The following is a 24,152-nucleotide window of genomic DNA, read 5'->3' on the forward strand; positions in this document are numbered from 1 at the left end:
ACAGCTCTGCCTAAGTCAAGGAGTAAATTCAGTGTGCTGTGTAACGCTACTGCAATGCGTAATACAAGGAGAATGAAATGCGTATTACAATGAAGGTGTAAAGGCATATGGAAACATGAAAGTTGTAGATGTTGAGTAACTGAAAATGTTGAGAGGAAATGAGGAACTTCAAGCCATGCTTCAAATGAGGCACCAATAATCTCGGTCATTATAAATAAACATCCTTTTTCCTGATACTTAAGGTTTTCAATAGAGGGCAGTTGGGGTATTTGTCCTGTGACTACGTCAAACATGCAAGTGAGGTATTTCCCAGATGGCGATAAAAGAAAGCCCCACTTTATGAAGAGCCTAGTGGGTTGGCATGCTTATGACTTGGTCAGCCTACTTGATAGAAGATGAAATGGAGGAGTGGAAGCCAGGTATTATAGTCCTGGCTTTGCCACTAATTCATTGTGACCTTAGGCAAGTGAACTTCTGGATCTACTGTCTGTCTATAAAAATGTATAGCCCCTAAAAGTCAAATTTGAAAAATGAAACGGATAATTCCTATTCCTAAGGGAAAAAATTTCACAAAAAGATGGAAAAGTATTCAGCTTTCCCATTAAGCAAAAGAATACAAATTTGAGATTTTATACCTGTGGAGACAACAACAAAACCAACATACCATAGCACTGAAATTCTATTAAAATCAGTACAAACATTAATATCTGTAATTTACAAAGCATTCTGGAAAATATGGCATGTTTACATAACTGAACCATGGAGATAGTCCTACCCTTTGACTCAATAACTGTACTTCCCAGGAATTGGGATACTTCATGGATACAAATATATATATGTGTGTGTGTGTGTGTATATATATATATTATTAATTTATTTGAATTTGAAGATATTAATTCATTTGAATGTTGTAATAATAAAAGAAAAAATCTAGGCAAATGGTTTAATATGGGAACCTCAACTTGAAATATTGTACATCTTTGAGAACCATTTTTAATACTAGAAATGTTAAAAAGAAAATGCTACTCTGTTCAATGTATACAGAGATCATATACAAATATAAAATAATTTCACTTGGAAGAAGTATGGGTATCTTAATCAGCATTTAATATTTTTAAACTGGCTTGTAAATTCTAATAAAAAGAACTTAAGAATGAATTTGAGGAATTCAATCATTTGACCTCTGAGGTCTGTGATTCTTTATTTCTTTGATACAGCATTGAAGGCTTTGCTGTGAGGAAACTCGAGTGGACAAGATAATGGTGGATGAGATAAATCTTCAGAGTAGATAAGACTGTGGTACAGCAAGCTGAGGCCCCTGCAATTTGGAGACAGGGACATATAGTGGGTTTTTCTCTTCCTCTTATATATTAACTCAGGTATGAACTGAATTTCGTGTTATTTATTTTTAAAAAAATTTTAGATATATACTACATCTATATCCACATCTGAGTAGAAAAGCTCAAGAATGATGAGAAAAGATGTAAAAAGGATAAACACAGATATTAGAACAGGGTGGAAGCCTGGAGACAAGTCTAATACAACCTCATTTTACATCAGTGTTTTTCACGGTCTTCATGTTTCCATGAAAGGAAACATGGTATTACATGTAGAGAAAATGCAACTTGGAGAAGATATGGAAAAAAGTAGTAGTGGAGGGGAGGAAGGGAAAAAGGTAAAGGCAGCAAATAAAACACTGTACATCTATGTGTATGTGGATGGTAAAGGGGATGAAGGCTGCTACCACAGGGTGGAAGTGACCACTAAGCCCAAAAGGTAGCTGCGATGGGTTTCACACACGGTTCTATGTATCTCTATCCTGGTGTTTAACTATCCTGTTCTAAGTACAGATCTTACTATCAGACTTATTCTAACTCAAAATGAAAGTACAGCCTTTCAAGTCTGAAAGATTAATGCTAATAAACTAGACCTTTAACCATAGAACATTGTTTTCTTAAAAAAACTGCAGAAACTGGTATCACATTGGCTTTTTCTGGTTTCTACATAAAGAAGGATGTTGAAAGATAATTTATTTAGATTGTACTAATTTTTTCTCCTCAGAGCTCATTTTCAGACATCAATTGTTAATTTCCAAATTAAAAAATTTAAAATCTTATAGTAAATCCAGATGGAAAACACATTTTTTCCATATAGCTTCAGAAGGACTTTGCATTGGTTTATTCTATCTATACGACTTAGGTACGTGTATGTACTCTCAGAAATCAAGTTTTATGTATATAAACTTCTGAGATGAGACTGTCTGAAATGTTCGCAGAACTCTTATTTTAAAGGTCTGGCTTTAGTGCCATTGGTATGCTGGTGGCCACAACTATTTTGTGTCCAGAGGGTACTACTCACTTTGCTTCCATGTTTGACAGAATTTACTGATGAAAAAAAGCTGATGAAGGACAAGTTAGCACTTGTCCAAGATGGGATTTTGCCTTGAGCACTGAACAAATCAGATTTTAAAAGTAAAGTTCAACTTAAAAAAAAAAAAGTAAAGTTCAACTTACATCCCGTTTTTGATGTTATACAATACTTGGCTTACTGGCACATGTTAAAAAAATCAAGCTTTACTTTTAATGACTATCAAGCAACTTATTTAGTTCTACTTCAATAAAATAAGGACTATATTAAGCAATTTATCTTTTTTTTCCCCTTCTTAGACTTCAACATCTTGATAACCTTATATTAAATCACAACCTCATTTTACATATTTCAACAATAGTGTGTAAACTAGACTTTTGTTACCTGATTTGTATCTTACTATTTACAAAATGTTTATGGCAACTTCTGAATTATCTTCAATTAATATTTGGTGCCAAACATCTAGGTTTCAGGCTGTATTTAGTTTCCCTTCTCTCTCTTACCCACCCTACTCCTAATAAGTGGTTAATAGTTTATTTAAAACAATTCTACTTTAAGAACATTTTCTACTTAGAAAAATCACATAGTAAGACCAAGATTACTAGGAAGACCTTAAAGAAATGTGTTAAAAGCTTAGAAGCAAAGTGTGGGAGGAATAATAAAAGCTTAAAACCTAAAGGTTTTTAATAAGATGGAAAAAGTTAATCATAAGTATTCAAGAATCATATCAGCACACATTAACATATCACAACTAAGCATTTATTACACTATTTAAGAAGGGAAGTAATTGCAGTGGTATTTCAGAAGCTATATCTTTTTTAATGTAATATATGCTCATAAACTCTAAACAGTATTTTAAAATATACAATCTCTCCAAAAGAAAATATTCAACTAAAGATAGATAACTTTTAATGTAAGCAAAATGTTACAAGATTTTTTAAAATTAAAGTCATCATCTGATTTTCACAACACATGTACAGAAATTTGCAAACTTTCTGTACAGAGAAGTATAACCTCTACTCTTGAGCGAGGCGTTCAATGACACGTCGATAATCTTCCACGAGTTCCTGAAAGCTTTCTTCCAGCTGTTCATGTTGCATGCTTATTTCTATCTGGTTCATCTGGTTTGTCAGTTCTTCCGGTCTGAGACATTTTCTCATTTTAGCAAGATCTCTCTGTTTTTTCTAAGTAACAAACACGAGTATTGGTTAGACCAAGAAAGCTGATATAAAAAAATATGTCTCCAGTGTTAAAAATAGTAGTAGTAGGAATATGCCCAAATCTATCCCATACATTTTTAAGGAAGCCTAAACATAATGTTACATGAATTACAAGCCCTCTAAAAAGAGGGTTCCAAAAGACATGGAATTTGTATCAATTAATGGTAAATATAGGTATGTGAGTGACAGCCCCCTCTCCAAAGCATACTGAAGAACTGGCCAGTACAGACACTCAAGTATTTCTTTAATAAATAAGGTACTGTAACTGAAGAAAGACAACTGAAATTAAGTGCTATTATTTCATCAACTTTTAATAGTAATTAATCATTAATTATGTTAATCTTAATTCCAAACTGGCTTCTTCTGCCACTATTATTTCTGAGTTCCCTTACCCAGCGATGTATTTATGGACCACGTATTAATTTTACCATAAACTGTTGGGAGAGTTTCAGGAAGATAAGCCAAAAACTGTCACACTTTAAAAAACAGTATTAACTAGCATTTATTGAGTCTCTACTGTCTACACATACATTATCTTATTAAACCCTCTCCATTTCACTGAGAAGGAAACTACCATTTCTCAGGAAACTGAGATTTGCATCACCCTAAGAATCTGGTAACAACTTTTAGACAGGTCACTATCAGAACAATACAGTTAGTATACTGAGGATGGGACTGGAAGGGACCAAGTTAGCAGTTAGTTTAAGAATTCAAGAGATGATGAAAGCCTAGGCCAAGTCTGCTTAGTTACAGACCAAGCAGAGGTGGAAGGTACAGAACAGATTTAGGGAGGAAAACACTGGATGATGTGGGGAAAGACTGCAGAATGACTCCAAGATTCCTAGGTGGGTGGCAATACTGCATTATATAAAACACTGTAATATATGAAACTTTCATACATTTTCTTTTTTTTCTTTTTTTATTGCATATGTGTATTTTTTCTGTTAGTTTTCTTTTTCTTTTTTTTAAATTTTATTTTATTTTTAAACTTTACAATATTGTATTAGTTTTGCCAAATATTGAAATGAATCCGCCACAGGTATACCCGCGTTTTCAACTTCCCTGGTAGCTCAGCTGGTAAAGAATCCACCTGAAATGCAGGAGACTCTGTTTCGATTTCTGGGTCGTGAAGATCTGCTGGAGAAGGGATAGGCTCCCCACTCCAGTATTCTTGGGCTTCCCTGGTGGCTCAGACAATAAAGAATCTGCCTGCAATATGGGAAACCTGGGTCCAATCCCTGGCCTGGGAAGATCCCCTAGAGAAGAAACAACTACCCACTCCGGTATTCTGACCTGGAGAATTCCATGGACAGAGGAACCTGCAGGCTACAGTCCACAGTCGCAAAGAGTTGGACACAACAGAGCGATTTTCGCTTTCATACATTTTGGATAAACTGCTATAGATTATATCCTCTTTCACTTAAGCATTTAATAAAGAGCTAACTTTATATAGAGATCAGAAATCAAGTATATTAACTTATGTAATCCTAAAAACTATGAGACAGGTACTATAACTTTCTTCAATTGAAAAAGAAAAAAAAAAAGGTGCAGGTGTTAAATAATTTGTCATAGAGGCAGTAAGCAGAGAAGCCAGGATCCAACCCCTAATGATTAATTAGAAGTCCGTATTCTGAATTCCTATATACTGCTACTGCTACTGCTAAGTCGCTTCAGTCGTGTCCGACTCTGTGCGACCCCATAGACGGCAGCCCACCAGGCTCCCGCGTCCCTGGGATTCTCCAGGCAAGAACACTGGAGTGGGTGGCCATTTCCTTCTCCAGGGCATGAAAGTGAAAAGTGAAAGTGAAGTCACTCAGTCGTGTCTGACTCTTAGCGACCCCATGGACTGCAGCCCACCAGGCTCCTCCATCCATGGGATTTTCCAGGCAAGAGTACTGGAGTGGGGCGCCATTGCCTTCTCCCGAATTTCTATGTAACTGCCTACCAAATACAATTAACAACAACAACAAAAAACCCTGAAAACAGTCTTAACTCCATCCTAAAAACTAATAAATGTCTCTCAAAGGAAACCTTAATAGTTTTGGAATATAAGACATGCAGTGCTTCTCAAACTTAAATGTGCACAAACATCAACTGGGAACCTTGTTAAAATTAAAATGCAGGTTCTCATTCAGTAGGTCTGGGGTGGAGTGAGAGTCTGCGGTTCTAAAAAGTGCTCCTGGATGATGTTCATATTGCTGACTTAGTGTGTGTTTGTGTGCGTGGCTGCACTGCTTGGGGGATTCTTAGTTTGCCAACCAGGGATTGAACCCATGGCCCCTACAGTGGAAGCACAATCTTAATCACTGGATCACCAGAGAATTCCCAATGTTGCTGATCTTCTAATCACACTGTGAATAGTAGTTCTAGAGAAGTGATGAAAATTCAGGTTTATTACTCCCAAGCCCTGGAAGGACAGTATATTCCTCACTCTTCAATCATGTGGATAATAAATCCTTTGTTTCTGCTATGAAAGTTACTTTTTTTTTTGCCAAGAAGCACAACTGCCTCTTGGCGGCACCCAAGTTAAGGAAACGGGTCAGGAACTAAAAGGTAATGCATCCAAAAATTATCATGGTATGTTATAAGAAAAAAAATTATTCTTCTAAACTGCTAACCAGTTATAACATTTATAAAATAATCTAACCCCATTGCTTGAATATGCCTCCAATCATATTAAATTCTCATATACAACAGAACCATCATTTTAGTTCTTAAATATTAACTATCAATTCTGCTACAAATAACCTACAGAATGAATCATGTGCCAGTGACATACTGTTTTAAATTATTAACTTGTTTTAAAACTCAACATAGAAAACTAAGATCATGGTATCTGGTCCCATCCTGGCAAAGAGAAGAGGAAGAAGTGGAAACAGTGACAGATTTTATTTTCTTGGGCTCCAAAATCACTGCAGACGATGACTGCAGCCCTGAAAGTAAAAGATGCTTGCTCCTTGGAAGGAAAGCTATGACAAAACTAGACACCTTACTAAAAAGCAGAGACATCACTTTGCTGACAAATGTACAATGTAAGAACTGGACGATAAAGAAGGCTGAGCACTGAAGAACTGATGCTTTTGAACTGTGGTGCTAAAGAAGACTCTTGAGAGTCTCTTGGACTGCAAGATCAAACCAATCAATCCTAAAGGAAATCAACCCTGAATATTCATTGGAAAGACTGATGCCAAAGCTGAAGGTCCAATACTTTGGCCACCTGATGTGAAGAGCTGACTCATTGGGAAAGACCCTGATGCTGGGAAAGACTGAAGGCAAAAGGAGAGGGAGGCAGCAGAGGATGAGATGGTTAGACAGCATCACTGACTCAATGGACATTGATCTGAGCAAACTCCAGGAGACAGCGAACAACAGGGAACCCTGGTGTACTGTGGTCCATGGGATCACAAAGAGTCAGGCACAACTTAGTGACTGAACAAAAACAACAGATCTCTTACGAGTGTTTACTTCCCCAGTTTATCTCCCCCTTCATTGCCACCTTCAATTTCATTGTCAGTTTTTCTCAGATGGATGTCAGAATTAATTTCTATTATAATTTTTATTGACATAGCAGAACATCTCTGAATTAAATTTAAGAGCTCTGAGTACCTAGGAATAAAAAAATACATGTACTAGCTTTATGGAAAACTATGAAACTATTAGAGAAGTTCCTCATGAGCATGTAAACTATGGTTCTTTTAAAATAAGTTATTTGAGCTATTTGTTTTATTGATTTTAATATTCCTAAAACTGCATATGTATACTGCTTTGTATATGTAGGAATTATAAATTCATCTTTTAAACTGTGTTTAAAAAAAAAAAACTTAAACTGATTGGGGATCACCTCTATCCAGCAAGTGACTTACATTGGGAGTACAAATAAAATACTGAAAGACAGAACTCCAGAAGACTGGAATAGACCTCCTCTAGGCTCAGAAGAAATTTCTCCCTCCAAAAACAAACAAAAAGCTAATTCCTTCATAGACTAAGGCTGTGGATAACCTTAATTAATGCAGAAAAATTAATTAAAGATCATATTAGTGTCAGTTTATTTAAGGTCCAAAAAACAACTTTCTTCTTGCCTAGTTTTCAGAGGTTCCAAGAAGGTTTACAAATATCTCAAAAATTCTACCACCTCTAAGAGCGCCTTAATTTCCATCTGCTCAACCAGTCTCTTTTGTGAACTACAGAAATAAGGTTCTTTTGCAATAATTTAAAAATAATAATGGTGTGGAGACATATAAAAAGTCCTAAGACTTATCGAAAGGTTACCTTTAAAAACATGCACACTGTATTTTATTTCTTTCTCATCAGTTCCTCACTATGGAAGTATTTCCATTTTAGAGAAGAGAAGCCTAATACCCAGATTTTAATAACTGTCAACACACACAATTTGTAAAAGTTAAAGCTAGACCTCAAAATTGAGTTTCTGATTCCAAATCCAATGCTATTATAACAATGATTCTAAATTTTGTACTTGCAAACCAATTATGAATTAAAATATGCCTATGAAACAATATAAAAATTTAAATGCTAAAACCAAGCAGCTGCACCAACTTTTCTTTTTTTTTAGTCAAATTGTTCAAATTTATCTTTTTTTGAACACCTGAAAATTACTTCTGTACTAAAGAATTTCTTTTTGTGCTTTTAAAATGATTCTAGTTAATACAAATTATTTTTATCCCTTCTTGGCACTGATACAAATAAATTATCAGTACTTAAAGAACTTTTAAAGTAAGGTACAACTACTTCTAATATCTACCCAAATAAATTTCTTAGTGGAACTAAACTGATATGGAAATTTAAGCCCTTAAAAAAAGGCAGCACAGAATTGGACTTTGCTATCAATAAACAATTCCATTCCTCTGTAATAACTTAGCAAAGTTACATTTTTTTATAATAAAATGTATTAAAGTGAAACATAAATTCTAGATTCCAAACTTTCCCCATTTGGCATATATTTTAAAGATTTTTTAAAAATTCAAAATCACACTCAGTATTAAGCAATTTTACTTTATTCTTAAATATAATTTTGCATTTGAGAATGCTGTGATAGCACAGCACAGTATACAAGTATCAGCTTGGAATGACAAATTGGAGAAAACCATCTGCATACATTCAACAAAGAAATCTTCTAACTCTTCCCTTGCATATAGGGCATTCAACTACTTCTAGGCTTTTACCAAGTTTGTGGTAGGTTTTCTATCACACTGTGGCTATCAACCCAGATCAAGATTTCTTGGTTTTCTCAATGAGACAGAATACTGGATAACTAAACTCGTTAAACTTGGCATACTATAAATAGGGTTTGAGCAAGTATCTAAAGAATTTAATATTTTGTATGAGTGCAAGGATGGTGATACCGATTTTGACTGTTAAGAATTGAAATAGTTTAATAACCAGTTTTTGGTGGTCTTTTAGAAAAGGTGAACTTGCTAGACAGGTGAGGATACTTAATAATATAAAAAAAAATTATTATTCTTAAGAGTAGACAATACTTGCTTTTATGAACTACAGATATTCCCATTATTTGGTATAACTTCCTGACTGCTATTTATACTTAGAAATCATCTTTTATTTGCTGCATCTGCCTATATAAAATGTCACAAGTATCTGAGATACATAATTTAATAAATTACTAAAAGTTTTAATACTCTTAAATGTTGTCATGCTAACATCTAATTATATTGTTCTGTATGCCCAATTTCATCATAAAGAAATTTTCCAGCTACCAAGTTAATATTAAAGATCAAAATCTTTGGAAAGTACCATTTCTACCAATTTTCTGAAGTTTCTGAGCTGACAAACATAAAGACTGATAAAGAATAAAATGTTATTTCTGACAAATTTGGGGGAATAGTCGTTATAATTTATTACAACCTGTTATATGCAGATGGTAGTTCCTAAGTTAGAAAATCAATTAAATTGATTTTATTAATTGATTAAATTTAAGTATTCCATTAAATTGCTTAATGAAATGGCACTATGAAGAAAAAACATATTAATTCCAGACACAAGATTTGTATGTCAGGCAAATAATTATTTTTATATTCAAAATGTGCTATATTTAGAATTGTAACAAATTAAGAAATACGGTTGCACTGCAAACAAGATGTGATAAAGGAAAAAAGCTGAGATTCAACGAGTAGTGTGACCCTATATACCATTAACACTCAAAAGACTGGCTCTATAAAGCAGAATCTATGATAAATAAAACTTGGATTAACTTAGAAAAATCATAACTATGCACTTGATATAAATTACTCATTATTAACTGACACTCTCCTTAAACCTTAAGACAGATTCAAATTTGTCATTCATGTTCCCAACTATGGTGCTGTATAAGCCTCTAGGTCTAATAGTATATACAAATGCAGTACCCAGTAATTAGTTGTTGAATAAATAAATGAATATTCTCTCCAATCAGATTACTGCCCAACTACAAGAATCACAAATCTTCCTCCACACAAGTTGGCATGGACAATATCTACCTTAATAATTAATGGCCAAAAGATGAGGAGGCCAGACCTGATCTAGGAGTGGAATATTTTTGAGTTAAAGGAAAATAAAGGAAATGAAAAAAAGCAGGGGGTAAAGGAGCAAGAAAGATGACAAAAGAGATAAACAACACTAAGTTGTGATTTCAGCTCTGGTCAAGTACAGGGGTTACAAAAGGCAACCAAGGCCATATTTAGGAAGAAAGAAGCACGTGTAAGCAGAATATAGGGACAAATAAAACAATGGAAAAAAAACAAGATAATTTGTTAGGGAAGATTCTGGGCATTCAGTTTTTTAAAAGATGCATACAATGAAAAAAATAACCACGAGCAAACTATCCTTGGGATTAGTTTTTAAGTGAATGGAAACATTTATAGTTTACACTGGAGAATTCTTATAACTAACTGGAAGAATATTTTCACTTTTGTAAAGTTTAGCAGAATGATAATGATTTGGACTCTCCCACACATTGGCATTTGCTAGATATTCTTCATTTTCAACAGTGACAAGAATAAATGTTTAAGACTTCAAAGTCCTACCTTATATGGGCTAATTAGTCTTCTTTTAATATCCAGTCTATAGCTTCTGTATTGTTCAGCATCACTCATGTCAGTTACCAGTAGTCGAAGAATTTCATAAACCCGTCTAGCATGTTGCTAATAAACCAAAGAAGAACATGAACATTTCAAATCACAAATAGTAACACTTTCCCAAAAGAACATATCATATACTGAATACCTGCCATAGGCCAGAAATTATGCTTGGTGCCAGACAAAAAGCAATAAAAGATAGTCTCTGCGCTCAAGAAGGCAAGCAGTCTACTGTGTAACACAAATGAATGAGGTACGGTTAACTTCATGATAGAAATGTGCACAGGACACTACGGCAGCACAGACTGAGAATGGGGGAACAATGTTAGAAGAGGCGTCCTGGGGGAATAAAACCTGAGTGAGCCTTAAAGGAAAGGGAGCATGCTGCTCTTAAAACAGGGAGGCACTATATGTGCATGCACGTCTCACGTACACACGTGCAGAAGTAGTTTAACACTGCTGGGACACAAAATGAAAAAAACTGCGAGTAAATCAGCTACATGAAAATGGTAGCAAAAGAAGGGGAAGGAGACCAATCAGAAAGCTCAGTTGTTAAATCAGGCAAAAAATGATGATGGTATTAACTGAGACAGCACAAACAGTAATACTAAGGGGACAAGGATTCTAGAAATAAAGAGGAGGAAGACTGTGGAGGAGGGTATGGAATGACAGTGAGATTTTCACAGAGTAGGAGAGATTTAGGAGGCAAGAGAACATATAAATCTGAATAAAATTCCAGACGAAGGACAAGGATTTAAGCAATATCAATATACATGGCAAGAGTTTAAACCTTAGGACTGGTTAATGGTTAAGACAGTCCAAGGAAAACATACACAGTGAAGACGGGGGTGTGTGTGTGGGGAGGGGAGGTCAGAACCCTGTAGTATAGTGCCAGTTAATGAGCAGACAAAAACAGCCAAAAAAAATATGAGAAAAATCAGGAAGTTGTGGTAACATTGAAGCCAAAGGAGTAGGCCTATAGTTTTCCTATTTCTGTCATTCCACTTATTTATTGGGAGTGAGGAAGAGGTCAGGTATACATAGGTTAAGATAATACTGAAATTTCTGGAAGAAACACCTGAACTGAGCCTGAAAAATGTACTACCTGGCCAGGCAAAGATGAAGAAACAGGAGAAGGGGTTATCAGGGCAAAGGGAATAGTTGATATACAGGTACATAAAAGGAGTAAAGTTGTAGCACAGTTGGGAAATGGCAAGAGGTTCAGGAGAGCCAAAGCATACAGGAAAGTGGGAGGAAGCTGAGGCGAGCAAGGCAGGCACGGGCCAGATGACGATGGTGTCTGTATGCCATACTGAGGAGCTTTAATCTCAATAATAATGTCTTCATATTCTCTTTCTCTTGAAAGCTATTAAATAAATTCTAGTTAATTAAAGGTTTAATACAGTCTGAGATATAAATTATTTCTAAAATTGTATTTTATCTTAAAACCATGAGCCCATTAAAGTGTTTTTATGCGGGAGAAGATGGAAAGTTTCAATTCAAATTGTTTTTTGAAGGTCAGTCACCAGTGAACGTTTGGCATAGTTTTGGACCTCAGGAGGAAAATGTGGATTGCATATATAACAGATGAGCTCTCGGAATTAAGTAGAATGAGAAGAAATGAGGATTGGATAAAAAAACTCTGGGAAGAATTATATTTAGGGAGCATACAAAAATGTAGAAGCCAGTGACAATATCTCAAAAAAGATGAGCACAGTGGTTAATTGAAAAGCTAGGAACTGCAGTGCCTTAGAAGCCAGGGGAGGGGAGGCCGTCGGCACCAAGTACTAGTCCTCACTACTGGATACTCTTCATCCCTCATATTTTTATATTCCAAAACCTACCCATTGTTCAAGGCTTAGATCAAATGTATCCCCACTATGAAATATTTTGACTTCTTGCTAACATAAATATAATAATTTCCTCTGAATTCCTATATTATTTGTCTGTACTTACCTTAAGATATTTATTACTTTAAAATCCAAACAAATACATCTAGAAGTATAAAAAGTGAAAATTATATGTTTTATTCCAATCCTCCTCCTATCAATATAGTAGTATCCAGGGGCACTAACTACTTTACCAGTTTAAATAAACATTTTCTTGTTATACTTAATGCAGCCAAGAAATCAATTATCTTTCCATTCTATTAATGAGAAAACTGAGGCAGAAGGAAGTAAACTAAATTGCTCTAAGCAATTGCTCCAATTGCTCAAGTGGTAAAGCCAGATTTGATCCTGGGCAATCTGGCTTCAGGGCCTGTATGTTTTTGTTTTTTTTTTTTCTTTTTTGGCATGTGGGATCTTAGTCTTAGTTCCCTGACCAGAGATCAAACCCATGCCTGCTGCAGTGGACATGCGGTCTTAACCACTGAACCACCAGGCAAGTCCCAGGGCCTGTATTCTTAACCACTGCTACTTCCTACACATGTATTCTTAATGTATTTGCAACGTTTAAATTATGTACTTAAATTATTTTTTTCAAAATTTAAATGTTTTCCTCCCAGAATAAAAATACCTTATTTATTTTGAACTTCTGTTGAGCCTCTATTGCCATATCTTCACTGAATCCTTGCATTAACTTTTCCCGGGAAAAACAGGGCAAATCTTGACAAAACTTCACAAGCACAAAGTCTCTCAATTTCACATAGCTTTTGGATGGATCTTCCGCTAAAGAAAGAAAGCAGAATAACATTTCCCTTACCCAGCATAACTTATTCATCATCTGCAACCTCAGTATACACACTAACCTTAGAAAGGCAAATATTCTTCAATGAATTATATAATACAAAAGTTACAATATGAAAGATTATAAATAAAATAGCACTACCATCTTTGTCAAATAAAGTTATAGGTACAATCCTTTTGCAAATAATACATATATATTATTTGTGAAATTTCAACTACTTTTCAAATATAAATTTTTTAAATTAATTAGTTTTATTTTACAATATTGTATTGGTTTTCCCATACATTGACATGAATCTGCCACGAGTGTACATGAGTTCCCCATCCTGAACCCCCCTCCCACCTCCCTCCCCATCCCATCCCTCTGGGTCATCCCAGTGCATCAGCCCTAAGCACCCTGTATCAAACCTGGACTGACGATTTGTTTCACATATATTTTACATGTTTCAATGCCATTCTCCCATCAAATATAAATTTTTGACTAGTTTGTTATCATATGTACCTTAGTTTTATTTTCAGTTAAAGCAGCTGTGTACACAAGAGATCCAAGTTTGGATAATCAATTCCAAAAGCCATTTTCTGATAGCTAAGGGTTCCAAAGCTAAGTTTATAACTCCCTTACTTTAATCTAATAAACTTCAAAGTCTTCTATGCTTCTTTAACTTAATTTAAAAAAAGTTCTTCCTTTTACAAAACACTCTTTTTCATTTAGAGAATATGATTTTGATTCTTTCTTCATTGCATCTGAGTAGCATAGACTTCCTTTATGTTTGTCTATGTTATCTACATTAGACTGAGTAGTGGACAAGAAGATACCAAAACATATAGGTAGAAAAAACACTGCATAGTCAGAGAGCATGAGTTTGAGTCCCAGTTCTGTCATTTATAGATGAAGGACTTGAGGCAAATTATCTTATTTCTCTGAGCCCTCATTTTCTAATTAGTAGATGGTATAAACAAAGAATGTTGAAGTCTGAGCTAGTTCATGGGTCATAAAACAGTTTTGTTACAATTATCAACTCTCTACCAACTGTTCAATGCAATCCCTATCAAAATCCCAGCTGGCTTTTTTTATTGCAGAAATTAATGAATTCATCCTAAAATTGATATGTAAGGAAATCAGAATAGCCAAAACAACCTTGAAAAAAGAACAAAAGTCAGAGGACTCACATTTCCTGATTTCAAAATTTACTCCAAAGCTACAGTAATCAAGACTGTGATACTAGTATAAAGATGGACATGTAGGTCAATGGGACTGAGTTGAGAGTTTAAAATAAACCCATACATTTTTGGTCCATTAATTTCTGAGAAGGGTGCCTTGACAATTCAGTGAGGGAAAGAACAGTCTTTAACAAATGGTACTTGGACAACTGGGTCTCCATAAGCAAAATGAAGTTGGTTGGCCCCCCCTTTCCTCACACAGTACACAAAAATTAACTCAAAATAGATCATAGACCTAAATGAAAATAGAGGAGTAAATCTTCAAGATCTTTGGTTAGGCAATGGTTTCTTAGATAACAGAACCAGAAGCACAAGCAACTAAGGAAAAAGTAGATAAACAGGGCTATATAAAAATTTATAACTTTTATGCTTCAAGTGATAACCTTTAAGGAAATGACAAGATAACTTATAGAATGGGGTAAAATATTCCCAAGTCATATATATGATATGTAACTGTAACCAGACTTTCTATATAAAAAACTTTGTAATTCAATAAGTAAAGATCAAATACCCACCACCCAATTAGAAAATGGGCAAAGACTCTAAATAGGAATCTCTCAAGAAGATATAAATACACACAATAAGCACATGAAAGGATGTTTAACATTATTAGCCAAAGGGAAATGCAAATCAAAACCACAATGAAATACCATTTCTTATCCACTAGGATGACTAGAATAAAAAAGACAACAAGAATCAGCAAGGATGTGGATAAACCGAAATCCTCATGTACTTGCTGGTGGAAATATAAAATGGCACAGCCACTGTGGAAAACAGTCTGATGTTTCTTTAAAAGGGAAACATAGTTATCAGATTTTCCACCATTTCCACTCTTAGGTATGTACCGAAGAGATATGAAAACACAAGTCCACACAAAAAATTGTACACGAATATTTATAATAGCATTATTTAGAAGAGCCAAAAAGTAGAAACAACCCAAATGTCCATCAACTGATGAATGGATAAATAAAATATAGTATATCCATACAATGGAATAGTATTTGGCAATAAAAATAAAGTACTAAACTAAATAAAAAATAAAGTACTACAAGGAAGAACCTTGAAAACATTATGCCAAGTGAAAGAAGTCAGTCATTTTATTGTACAATTCCAATGTCCAAAAGAGGCAAATCTACAGAGACAAAAAGTAGATTAATGGCTGTGTAGCACTGGTGGGGGGTTGAAAGGGTAGGGGAATAAGAGGAAAGAAGTGACTGCTAATGAGTACTGGGTTTCTTTTTGGGAGAATGAAATACTCCAAAATTAGGTTAAGGTGATGGCTGCACTGTAAACATGTTTTTGAAAAACTGAACACTTTAAATAAGAGGACTGTATGACATGTTAACTATATCGCAATAAAATTTTTATTAAAAAAAGAATCTGAGCTAAAGGTAATGTTTTATGATTGAGTCTTTCATTCATTCAATCTATATGTACTAAATACTGTCTTTATATTTCTATGCAGCACTTCATATACATGTAATTATTAAGTAACATTATATGACTATGGATTTAAGGTGGTAAAGTGAAATTCTGTCATGGCATCGGTTTGGTATGAAATTGTGATTAGGAATACACAGAAAATGAAATCAACAGTAAACCAAATAACAAATGCAGACCTACAGAAAATCACCAAATAAACATAACACTGTAATTAGTTACTTTGTCTAATTCTTCAGTCTTTTCCTTATTAATCTGGTCACATAGCAGTTATACAAGTCACCCAGAAACATGAAGGACATTCTGATTCCTCTATGTGCTGCCACCAGTGTTTTTTTTTTTAACTACTACAATAACCTGGTTTTCCTCACCTGTACTCTGCAGCTTTATAAAATGTAAAATGGACTGACACAAACCTAGATTGAAACCATTCAAGTATACCAGTGTAACTAATGTGTGTCTCAAAGAAAGGGAAGAGGGAGAACAGCTAAGGAAACACTGGCCAAAAACTTTCCAAATTTGATGAAAAAAATTTTATCCATACATCCAGGAAGCTCAACAAGCTTCAACTAGGAAAAACATAATGTTACATATCTAAATACATCATAATCAAACTTGAACGTGAACTGAATGAAATGAAAGCACAATTTATGAAAATTTATATGATCAGTAAAACCAGTACTTGTATTTATATAATAATATTTAAGTATTATTTAGATAGCTATACTATTAGAAAAAAAGGACATCAAATCAATAACCTAAGTTTCAATCTTAACTAGAAAGAGTAAATTAATCTCAAAGCAATAAGAAGAAAATAATAAACGTTAAACTGGAAATCAATGAAGTAGAAAATAAAACAACAATTGTAATGAAAACACACCAAAACAATTCTGAAAAAGAACACAACAGACTTTCATTTCCTGATTCCAAAACTCAACATAAAGGTCGAAGTTCTGCTACCACTGGAGCCATGACGCCCAAAGAGAGCAAAAGCAAGGCCACATAGGCTGGGTGAGGCAGTATTTGAGTCCCAAGGAGATCAACAAAGCCACGGTCCACTGATGATGAGTTTGCAGCGACCAGCCCTAGTCTGCGTTGTCTAGATGCTCACTGAGAGCAGGACTGTCTTCTGGGAGTGTGTGCCTCTGGGTCCCTGAGGCCCCTCTTCTCTGCTCCATTCCCACCCACCTGGCCAAGGCCAGTACCCATTTCTAACTCTACTCATCAATCATTTGAAGAACTGTCTGTTTAGTTTACAGCCTCCAGGCAAAACAGGCTCCACAAATTCAACTTACATTGAATTTGTGGAGCTAAACTTGACATTACTGTTAAGGCAAAACACACACACACAAAAAAATCCTCAGTAAGAAAACTATAATAAATGTATCAAGACAGTATGGTTCCAGCAGCACTACAGACACAGATGATTAGAGTCCAGAAACAAATCTTTACATTTATGGTCAACCTATTTTGAACAAAGGTACCAAGGCAATTCAATAGAGGAAAGGATAGTCTTTTTAGCAAACTGCTGGAAAAACTATGATCACATGTAAAGAAGATTAATTTAGAAACTTTCCGCACATAATGCACAAACTTTACCTCAAAATGGATCACAGATCTCAATACAAGAGACTGGGGATGGGGACTGACTGGGGATAGACACGAGGGAATCTTTTTATGGTGACAGAAATATTCTAAAACAGGCCACAAAACTAGGCAAGTATACTAAAAATACTGAACTATATATACACTTAAAATGGATGAATTTAATGGTATGGAAATCAGACCTCAATAGAGCTGCTTTAATTAAATCTCTACTAAGTGACAAACTCTTAAGCAAGCATTTCTTGAAAAAATGTTCTGAAGTGCTAACAGCGACACACATGCTTATCCAGTCTACCTCTTTCTGGTTTGGAAAGAAAGAACTGTGTTGCTAATATCAGTATAAAATAAAATTTAGTATGGGAGAAAGCCTAAGTAACTTAAGTAACTAATACCCCCCAGAATTTTAGGGGAAAACACATCAAAGGTAAGAGAATTACAGTTGATAAAAATCTAAAAAAACTCACACCACATTCTTATCTGTAATTTTCACATAAATTAAAAATTTGTGTAAAAAAAATTTCCACTCAGGTTTAAATAATCCATTATACACTAACAATATTTTGTTTGTAGCTTCATATAAGTGGCCAAGTCACCACTCTTAACTTTAAGTGCTTTAACTAAAGGTGTCAGCCTGAAAATGAACCTAAAATGATAACACCCATTAATTTGTGACATCCTTCAATTGCTTTGTTTCTATGCTACATAAGTGATGCATTTAAAAGATGAAATTTGCTTGGATATAAATTTATAGTTATACATGGGCTCAAAGTTTGAGTTTTTTCCCCAAGTTAAATACATCATCTACCAACATTAATACTCTGCTATCATTTAAAAAAACACTCTTTTAACTCTTCATATTACAAAACATTTACAGATAAAATTCTAAAAAGCCATGTAACATATTCCAGTACTACAAGGAATATTTAAAGAACAGATTTAATCAACTCTTAATATACACTGATAGGTTAATAACACTGACATATAGCCCAGGATCAATTTTTACTGTCAAACGCAACTGTCTCTGCAATTCTGGAAGAAATAAATCATTGATTCTATATGTAACGTCATATAACCGAGATGTGTTAAAACGCTGTATATCTTATGATACTGACATCCTCAAAAGGAAAATGGCACATGATATAAAGAACTGTTTCCCAGTATTTTACTTTTAAATGCTAAAAATAGGGAATTCTCTGGAGGTTCAATTGTTAGGACTCGACACTCTCACTGCCAGGGCCAAAGTTTGATACCTAGTCTGGGAAATAAGATCCTGCAAGTCACGAGGCATAATGTGCTAAAAAAAAAGTGCTAAAAAAAGAAAATGGGTGGCAATTATACCACAAAAACTTATCCTGTAACATAGGCCATCAATGGTTAGGTTTTAATTTTTACTATATCTGGCTATATGTCAATTAAGCAAAAGGCCATCTCAATATAAGGAATATTCTGGGTTGCAAAGGGAAATCCAGACCCTGCAAAAGATCCAAAAGTTTTAAAAATATGCAAAATAATAGATCTAAACACAACTAAAACAACCAAAGAGAGAAAACTATCCTTTATTTAAAAAGACTGAGAATGGAAATCTAGGAGAAATATCTTAATGAGAAGAAATGTATCAGTCATTTTTAGTAATTTGCTAAGAAATGTTAACACTGAAAATAAAGGCCAATACCCAGTTTTCTAATTCAGAAGTCCTTTAACATGTTCAGCATTTTCTCTTTAGAGACTTCAGTTTGCAATGAATAAAGGCTACCATTATTGATGACTCTTCACTGAGATTTAAGAAATAAAATTCTTTATCTGCTAATTGGCGCTAAGTATCAAGGACTTTATAGGCTGGAGTAGACAGAAGAAAGTGGTTAAGAGGCTTCACAGAAACAACCCCTGCTGGCACATTACCCACTAGAGAAGACAAAGACTACTTATGGAAACCCTAATCTCCAGACTAAAATCACCAAAAAGTCTCTTCATGTAGTACCAAGTCCAAGCTCTATAAGTAAACAGAAGCTAAACAACTTTCAGCTTAGCTAAAAAGAAGTGTTACTGATTGTGTAAAGTTTCCATAATTTTACAAGTCACTAAGCTAGTGAAAGTGTCAATTTATAACTTTTGATATAAAGTAACTTTAGTAATTACTTCTTTATCTCCCAAGTTTCCAAATCATTTAACAGCAGCAATAAAGTTAGATGAAAAGATAAATCAACTTTACAAAATGCTTGAGAAATAGACTGAACAAATAGTCATACCATACTTGCAATATATATATATTTCTGACCAAGATTTCCCATTTTATATTCAGTTCATTATCCTCAATTTGTTCAACTAATTAAGCACTTCATACTCAGAGATGCAATCCAATTTCACAAAGGGTTTATGATTTAAAATGAAACTTAAGTCATCTCTAAACAGTTCCAAAAAGACCTCAGGAGACTGCTATTTAAAACAAAAGTTATTTCTGACAAAACCAAAATTAGTAAAGAAGAGATTTAGAAAAGCTCTTTCAGTAACAAAATTTACATACCTGTAATATCAAGAACAGAAGGAGATGCAATGTAGTATCTATGAACTGTTTCAAGAAGTTGAGCACCATGGCCTTGACCTTGAAATGGAGTCAATATCAGCATTTGACTATAGTAAAGAAATTATATTAAAATATTACAATCTGACCAGTTTACAGATTGCAAATCACTACAGTAATACAAACATTTTAAAGTTTGTGTAGTTTTTTTTCAATCCATCTTTAAGAATTCCAAAAACCACCGAGACACTCAAAATTGTAAACATTTAATCTTCCAAACGGTTTCAAAAGGAACAATGAAATAAATCAGTACACAGCCAATGAATAATGGTATTTTTTAAAACAAATCAACACTATTATAATAAGTATTAGAAACTTCAGCAGTTCCTTCTTCTGAAATAAAAGACAAGGCACGTGTTATACTGCCAATTACCTTACACGTGGCCGGGTTTTGTCTGGGTACACATAGTAATTATAGACTGTCATGTAGCCTACGGTCGCAAAGAGTGTAGCTCCATCCTTATTATACTTCTCAAATCTGCAGATAAAACAGAAAGCCAAGCAGGTCAATTACAGTCGCGCTCCCATGCAGTGTCCATTTTCTTTTCCATTCTCTGACTGAATTTTCAGTGTCAGCAAGCTACTCTGTGAGGGCCCAATGGGTACACCTGCTATGTTCTGAATATACAATTCACTTAATTGGTGTGCAGCAACTTGGATAAATCAGACCTCTTTACATCACTTCAGTGCACTTGCCTATTATAAAGATGAATAGGTGGCAAGTAAAAGAAAACACAGGCAAAGCTCATTTTACTGTTTAAGCCTACATTCAGAGCCCTAACGGACAACAGCATTTAATTCGGCTCTATTCTCAAGGTCTCCCAAAGCATAATGAAGGAAAACTCAAGCCTCATAAACAATAGTTTTTCTTTCCTGGGAAAAATATCATTATACTGTCCCAATAATTGGGCTGCCACAATTAAAATGCTGGCTTTGTGGAGGTAATAAGGTCTACTGTTGCTTTAGAACTGTACTTACACTAGAAAGTAGTGCCATCTTTCATCATCCACGTCAATAAAGCTAGCAGTTTCAATAAACCACATCAAAAAGGTCTGAAGCCTTTCATGATATTCTCGAAAGCCTCTACATGTCATGTCAGCCTAGGGAAAAAGCCAGGAAAAGTCAGGTGAAACTCATCACAGAGGTAAGTGAAAGTCTGCAGAACGCAAAACTATTCTGTGGGAAAATGTTTAGAAGTCTCAGATTAAGATGTGTACACAGACACACATACAAAACAGATCTTTGTTTTTAGTGCTGACAAAGACTTGTTTCCTGAAGTTAAAATAAATCAGTGAAAATAACACATCAAACAGAACACAGGTTTCAGGCAAATTAAGTAAGGGAACATTTAGATCTATCTTTACCTTATAAATCTGAAAGGTAAAGTTTTCTCCTCCTGTTGGACTGAGAACAGAGTATGTGTGAAGTAAGGTTCCAAATGGCTTGAAATCAGCTTCTTTTTCCAGCAACGAAAGAAAATCATTTGTGTTTGTGCAAAATCCAGGTGGAATGATTTGTCTAATTTTCCCCTCAACATCATCTGCCTAAAGAATGGAGATTAAAGGACACACACAGAAATTAATAACTCTGACCTAGTCGAATATGCTTAGTTTTTTTGAAAGGGACAAAATTCACAAAACTTCAATTCACTGTTAAACTAAACAAGTGAACACATAGCAAATTGGGAAAGGATGAGTTTCATGTGTACAAGATTCTGCCACAAAAATGTGAGATGAACACAAGTATAACGCAGAAATAAAAAAGAGGAGGTGAGGCGGGGAGTCTGAAATCAACTGCAAGAATGAATACAACCCTACAGAAATCTCTAACATCATGTAGAGAAGGCTGACCACACCCCTTCAGGACAACTTGAACTGGCCAAAACGAAAGACTGCTTATTATTTTTATTAAGTTACATGTGTCAAGAAGAGTATATTATTCATGACATGAAAGGATCTCCAGCAGTAGTGAGGTGAGGCTAGAGTCTGACCAAACAAACGGTAAGCATGAGCAAGCAGGTCATTAACTCCCTCACACCAAAACTCAAAATTAAGACTATTTAAAATATGCCCACTTAGGAAATACATAAATTATATGACTGGATATATTATCCACTCATCCTATAACGTGACACAATTTTTACAGAGTTGAATTTGTGACAGTAAAAAGAGACAAGCCTGGACAACAAAATTAAACTCAGAGATTAAAATTACCCTTGTTAAACAACCTCGATGAATGTTAAACTATCAGCTGAGCAGACTTCATAATCCTTTTCAAAACCCCAAAAGACCACTTGATTGAATACATTTACTACTTCTCTTTAACCATGAATATTTGATGAAGTCTTACAATAAAGTATTACTGCTTCTCACCAGGCAATAAAACTTAATGAATTGGTCTCAACTTAACAAAACCTTATCCCTCAATACAGTCCCTAAAAGCCTGACATTACATTCAACAAAATGAGCTTGCATTCTATTTAAACTTTTTCCTGAACAATGAGGCCAGGTTTTTACTTAATGGAGTTTGCCGTGAGTTCAGCTGTAATGTTTGTATTGTATCTATTTCCACAAGGACTGACACAAGAACACTTTGTGTTAACTTACTAAGCAGCTCTTTCATACCGTTTACATGCATGATGGGTATTAGTTCTAAACCAAGACCCTTGCTACTTAGCATTCAAAACAGGGAAATTAAGATGCTTAGGACAAAATGCACTACAAAAGGCTAATACAACATGCTACTAATTCCTGTCCTTTCAACCATCTTTTAACTAAGCAGAAGCAATGCACCTGCAGATGAATAGCACTTTATTATCACTCAGTTACATTTCAGGATAGAGAACCAGGGATGGAGTTTATTACAAACAAGTTTTATTTTCAATGCTCTGGTACACCAACATTTATATATAACTTGTTTATAGCTATAAAAAAGAGCTATTATTTTAAAATATAGCTCTTCAACATTTTACCCAACAGCTTATTTCTAACATGTACACCAGTCTGTACAATCCATTCATGCTCAAGGTTAAATGCACCACATTTGACAGAACTACTTTTGCTTATTTTTAAAGTACTATTTGATAAATATCTTCTCTTGAAACTGCTAACTAATATGAAGAGATGATCTTAAGCATATTTTCTAGAATTTGTACAATTTCAATAATTGTAAGAAGAAAGTGTAAGAATAAGGGATAGGTCTAATATGTCTGTTGTATGGCAACTAAAATCCAAAGTAGCAATGGGTAAAGGTAGTATTAATTCAAATTTTAAAAAGTCAAGAAACACTACTTTTAAATATTATAATCTATCAGTTTAAAAGAAAACACTTCAAGACACATACAGTATATATAATTTTAACTTTTAAAAATTTCCCCCAATGTCATGTCTTCTCAACAAGGCACTGCAAAGCATGATCAAATAACTTCACATATTCGGCACCAAATGTATTTCAAAGATTTCTTTGAAACTCTAAGTTTCAAGTAGCAGTTCTGGTGGACTATAGAGCAGCCCAAAGATTTGAGCTCAACAAAGTTGAAAGATAGTTAATGTTTAACTTTCAGCCTTCAAAGGATACCTATTTATTGTAATATCTTCAAATAAATATTTTGCTCTGGACAAGTTTATACATTATTTTAAGAACTTTCACAGAGGAATAAAAGGCCACGTTTAAAAATAAGTAATCTGTTAACATGTAATACACTACAGAAAATGTGTATCTATTATATAAAATACGAAACATAAAACTAACAGCTCTTCAAACTTGAAATTCAGAACTTTGTATCACTAAAGGAGAAATGTCTGCATTTCTCTATTAAATGGATTTTGCTTTAAGGAAAAAAAAAACAAATCCTGTAACTATCATATTTTACAGATCTACACTCTTTTCTAAAAGAATAAATTTATTTTAGTTCAGTTAAATATTCATCTATCATTCTGGATTACTGGCC

General features: G+C 34.4%; 1 protein-coding gene across 2 annotated transcripts in view; it reads right to left on the minus strand.

Annotated features, from left to right (window-relative positions):
- Nucleotides 1-3,104: 3,104 nt before the first annotated feature.
- HAT1 (histone acetyltransferase 1) overlaps nucleotides 3,105-24,152 on the minus strand; it is a 39,880-nt gene continuing 18,832 nt past the window's right edge. For both annotated transcript variants that reach the window (XM_061435327.1, XM_061435334.1), the window contains exons 5-11: nucleotides 21,568-21,747; nucleotides 21,182-21,303; nucleotides 20,577-20,681; nucleotides 20,147-20,253; nucleotides 13,190-13,341; nucleotides 10,622-10,738; nucleotides 3,105-3,551 (exon numbers count right to left, since the gene is read on the minus strand). In XM_061435327.1, the coding sequence (XP_061291311.1) occupies nucleotides 3,384-3,551; nucleotides 10,622-10,738; nucleotides 13,190-13,341; nucleotides 20,147-20,253; nucleotides 20,577-20,681; nucleotides 21,182-21,303; nucleotides 21,568-21,747 (951 nt within the window). In that variant the 3' untranslated portion in view covers nucleotides 3,105-3,383. The remainder of the gene's footprint in view (nucleotides 3,552-10,621; nucleotides 10,739-13,189; nucleotides 13,342-20,146; nucleotides 20,254-20,576; nucleotides 20,682-21,181; nucleotides 21,304-21,567; nucleotides 21,748-24,152) is intronic.

The sequence above is a fragment of the Bos javanicus genome, chromosome 2 (assembly GCF_032452875.1).
Source record: "Bos javanicus breed banteng chromosome 2, ARS-OSU_banteng_1.0, whole genome shotgun sequence".
Taxonomy (NCBI): Eukaryota; Metazoa; Chordata; class Mammalia; order Artiodactyla; family Bovidae; genus Bos; species Bos javanicus.